This window comes from Octopus bimaculoides, chromosome 4 (genome assembly GCF_001194135.2).
Source record: "Octopus bimaculoides isolate UCB-OBI-ISO-001 chromosome 4, ASM119413v2, whole genome shotgun sequence".
Classification (NCBI taxonomy): Eukaryota; Metazoa; Mollusca; class Cephalopoda; order Octopoda; family Octopodidae; genus Octopus; species Octopus bimaculoides.
In genome coordinates, this window is record NC_068984.1 from 18391353 (window position 1) to 18395230 (window position 3878).

General features: G+C 37.7%; 1 protein-coding gene across 1 annotated transcript in view; it reads left to right on the plus strand.

The window, feature by feature from the left end:
* Window positions 1-3878, plus strand: part of LOC106881370 (kinesin-like protein KIF13A) — a 696895-nt gene that overhangs the window by 471662 nt on the left and 221355 nt on the right. The window contains 1 exon segment of the mRNA XM_052966922.1: window positions 2669-2779. Within this exon segment, the coding sequence (XP_052822882.1) occupies window positions 2669-2779 (111 nt within the window).

The following is a 3878-nucleotide window of genomic DNA, read 5'->3' on the forward strand; positions in this document are numbered from 1 at the left end:
AAGAAGCCCGTTGTATATATATATATATGTGTGTGTGTGTGTGTGTGTGTGTGTGTGTGTGTGTGTCTGTATTTGTGTATTTGTGTTTGTTCCCTCACCATCGCTTGACAACCGATGTTGGTGTGTTTATGTGCCTGTAACTTAGTGGTTCGTCAAAAGAAACTGATAGAATATGTACTAGCCTTACAAAGAATAAGTCCTGGGGTCAATTTGTTCGACTAAAAGCAATGCCCCAGCATGGCTGTTGTCAAGATGACTGAAACCAGTAAAAGAATAAAAGAATATATATATATATATAAATATGTCTTCTTTTTCTTTTATTCATATTAGTCTTTAGACTATGGTCATGCTGGGGCACTACCTTGGAGAACTTTCAGTCAAATGAATTGTGCCCAGTACTTTTTTTTCTTTTTTGTTTAAACTTGGTACTTATTCTGTCTTCTCTTGTTTGCTGAACTGCTAAGTTACACATGTGTAAGCACAGCATCATCAGTTGTCAAGTAGGGGGTGGGGAACAGACATGTACACACACACACACACACATGTACAACAAGCTTTTTTCAGTTTCCGTCTACTAAATCCACTCAGAAGGCTTTGGTCAGCCTGAGCAAAAGACATTTTCCCATGTGTCATGCAGTGGGACTGAACCCAGAACCATGTGGTTGGAAAGTGAGCTTCTTACCACACAGCCACACACACACACACACACACATGCAACAAGCTAGTTTGTTTCGGTCACCAAATCCATTCTCTAGGCCTTAGTCTGACCACTTTTCTACAGCACTACACTGTAGGACTGAACCCAAAATGACATCTTGACATTCAGCCATACCTGCATCTGCATGTGTGTGTATGTGTGTTCCATTAATGCCATGTATGTCGTATCTGAAGTCTGCACATATAACCACTTCTTCAGGTGACAAAAAATTCATTATATCCAAATTACATCCAAATATATTGGAACAAAAAAATATACACCAGCAATTATTGAGAAGTTCTAACGAATAGTTGACTTTTTCCGATGAAATTATTATTTTTTTTACTTTGTTATTCTAATATATCATTTCAAATTGAAACCAGTAATTACTGGATATTTAATCTCTTGATCTTTACGTATTGATTGAACAGAAAGTATGTTATTATATTACGGTTATTGCTAATGTTAGAGAGTAAACTGTAATGAAACCCATTAGTGTGAAATGGTGACGATGCTCAGTAAATTAAAGCTGAAAATTTATGTCTGGCTTTTGTGAGATTAGAAATAAAAAGGAATCAGTGAAACCTGATGAATTACTGTTGTTTAGACCCTGGGGCAAACCTGACTGTTGTGTCAACAAGTGTATGAAATAAGGGCAAACAACTCCAGTGTTCGTTGCCAGGTTATCAATGCAGCTCTTCAGTTGAGAAATAGTATAAAAGATGATCAGAATGAACAGGGAGCCATTTTGAAGTGAGACTAAGAAGAAACAAGATTTGTGTTGATGTTTCAGCATGCATTCCTTGCAATTAAGCCCATTGAAGAATCTAACTCTAACCAGCAGAGGTATAATCCAAGGTGTTTCATCCATAATAGACGCCCTCTTTTGCTCTTGTATTGCATATCGAGGACTGTTATCATAATACATCTTTCACTTCTGAAAGCATTTGGGTGTCATTTCTGGGAAATTTGGCTACTGTTTCTAGCAGATTCAGCAATTACTTAGAGCAGAGAAACTCTCAGCAACATTCCAATTTGGGACATGTTGAAAAACCCTAATAAAGCCCTTAAGCCTTAAAGCCAAAGTTGTAATTTAATAGAAGTTGCATAGTTATGAATTTGTAGAGAAAGCCAATCTCAAGTCACTGAGCCTTACGAAGGAGATAACAAAGAACTGAAATATTTGGTGCCTTGCTGTACTCAAGAAGACCTGTCCACCACAGCAGAATTGATACTGGCCTCGGTGCCATGTAACGAGCACCCAATACACTCTGTAAAGTCGTTCGGAAGGGCCTCCAGCCATAGAAACCATGTCAGAACATGGCAGCAAGCTGGCAGAAACGTTAGCGCACTGGACAAAATGCTTAGTGGTATTTCGTCTGCTGCTACGTTCTGAGTTCAAATTCCGCCAAGGTCAACTTTGCCTTTCATCCTTTCGGGGTCAATAAATTAAGTACCAGTTACACACTGGGGGTCAATATAATCGACTTAATCCCTTTGTCTGTCCTTGTTTGTCCCCTCTATGTTTAGCCCCTTGTGGGCAATAAAGAAATAAGAAACCATGTCAGAACATCAATGGAACCTGGTGCAGCCCCATACTAGCTTCTGTCAACCTACCCAACCTATGCTAGCATGGAAAGCGGACATTAAATTATGATGAGGAGGAGGATGATACATCCATGTTTTTTCTCAGCAAACACACACACACACTTTTCACTACCTGGAATTCATCCATGAGATTAAAAAGGTTCCCCACCTCCAGTGTAGAATCTCTCTTGTTGGTGATGCTGTTTAACATTGATCATGCTTTATCCTACTTTCCTAAAAATAGGACTTTGAATACTGTGAAGAAGAACTTTGTCTTTGAGAAAAAAAGAAAGAAAAAAAAATGGACTTAGAAAAAATGTTTTAAATGAATAGAAATTATGAACAAATAAACATTTGTTCATTCTTTATTTTTTTCTTTTCTAGAGCATGAAAGCACCTGACCTGAAAGATCGTCTTGAAGAATCTGAAAAACTTATCAAAGAAATGACAAAGACCTGGGAAGAGAAGTTAGCTGAAACTGAAAAAATACATCAAGTAAGGAAATAATTTATCTTCTTAGTTTCTGATTTTTATTTTTTTCTTCTCATCAGTACATATTTCTGACCTTCATAAGTAATAAATATATTTAAATATTTGGGAATCAAAAACCTTCAATTATATCTATCTATTTATCTATCTATCTCTTTGTCAATCTATCTATTTGTCTATCTGTCTGTTTATATAATTATAATGTTTAGACTAATAGGTAATGAACTAAAGTGTTGAATAAAACACTGGCACAGTTTAGGCTATCTGTTGTCATCTGCAGTCATGGTATATTTTCGATGGACCTACTTAAGGTACTCTGTAGTGTCTGTTGGGGTAATTATATTAATTAACAAGCAGATGGATTTGATATTTGTACCACATTTGTTTCAACCTGTCCTGCTATTGTCCTTTATGTGTTGGACTCTGTTCAATATGTTGTGTTGCATTTGGGTTTCATGATGTACATCCATAAAGTTGTGTTTCATTAAAGATCTTGAGACACAACTTTATGGATGTACCTGATGAGACCCAGACTGCAAAATGGATGCAACACAACATGTTGAACAGAGTCCAACACATAAAGGACAATAGCAGGATGGGTTGAAGCAAACATTTTACAGAATAAAGTTTAACCCCAAATCCATTTTCTTGTTACTTAATATAATTATCTGTTTTGGACCTCAAGGTGGCAAAGAGGCTGAATTCCTTTTAAGCGTTGGGCCTCACAGAGGTAAAGTGGCTGAGTTCCTTTCGAGCGTTGGGCCTCATGGAGGCAAAGTGGCTGAGTTCCTTTTGAGCATTGGGCCTCACAGAGGCAATGAGTGAGACCTTTAGCATTATGTTGTGCTTGAGAAGAACCATCAAGCCAAGCAAAATTGCAGTCATGGCAGATACTGGTGTCACACAAATGGCACCCATGCCAGTGGCATGTAAAAGCACTCATTACACTCTCGGGGTGGTTGGCATTAGAAAAAGCATCCATAGAAAACCATGCCTAATCAGACTGGAGTCTGGTGCTTCCTTTCAGCTTACCACCATCCAACCCATGCCAGCATGGACAACAGACGTTAAATGATGATGATGACGATATATATGTATATATATA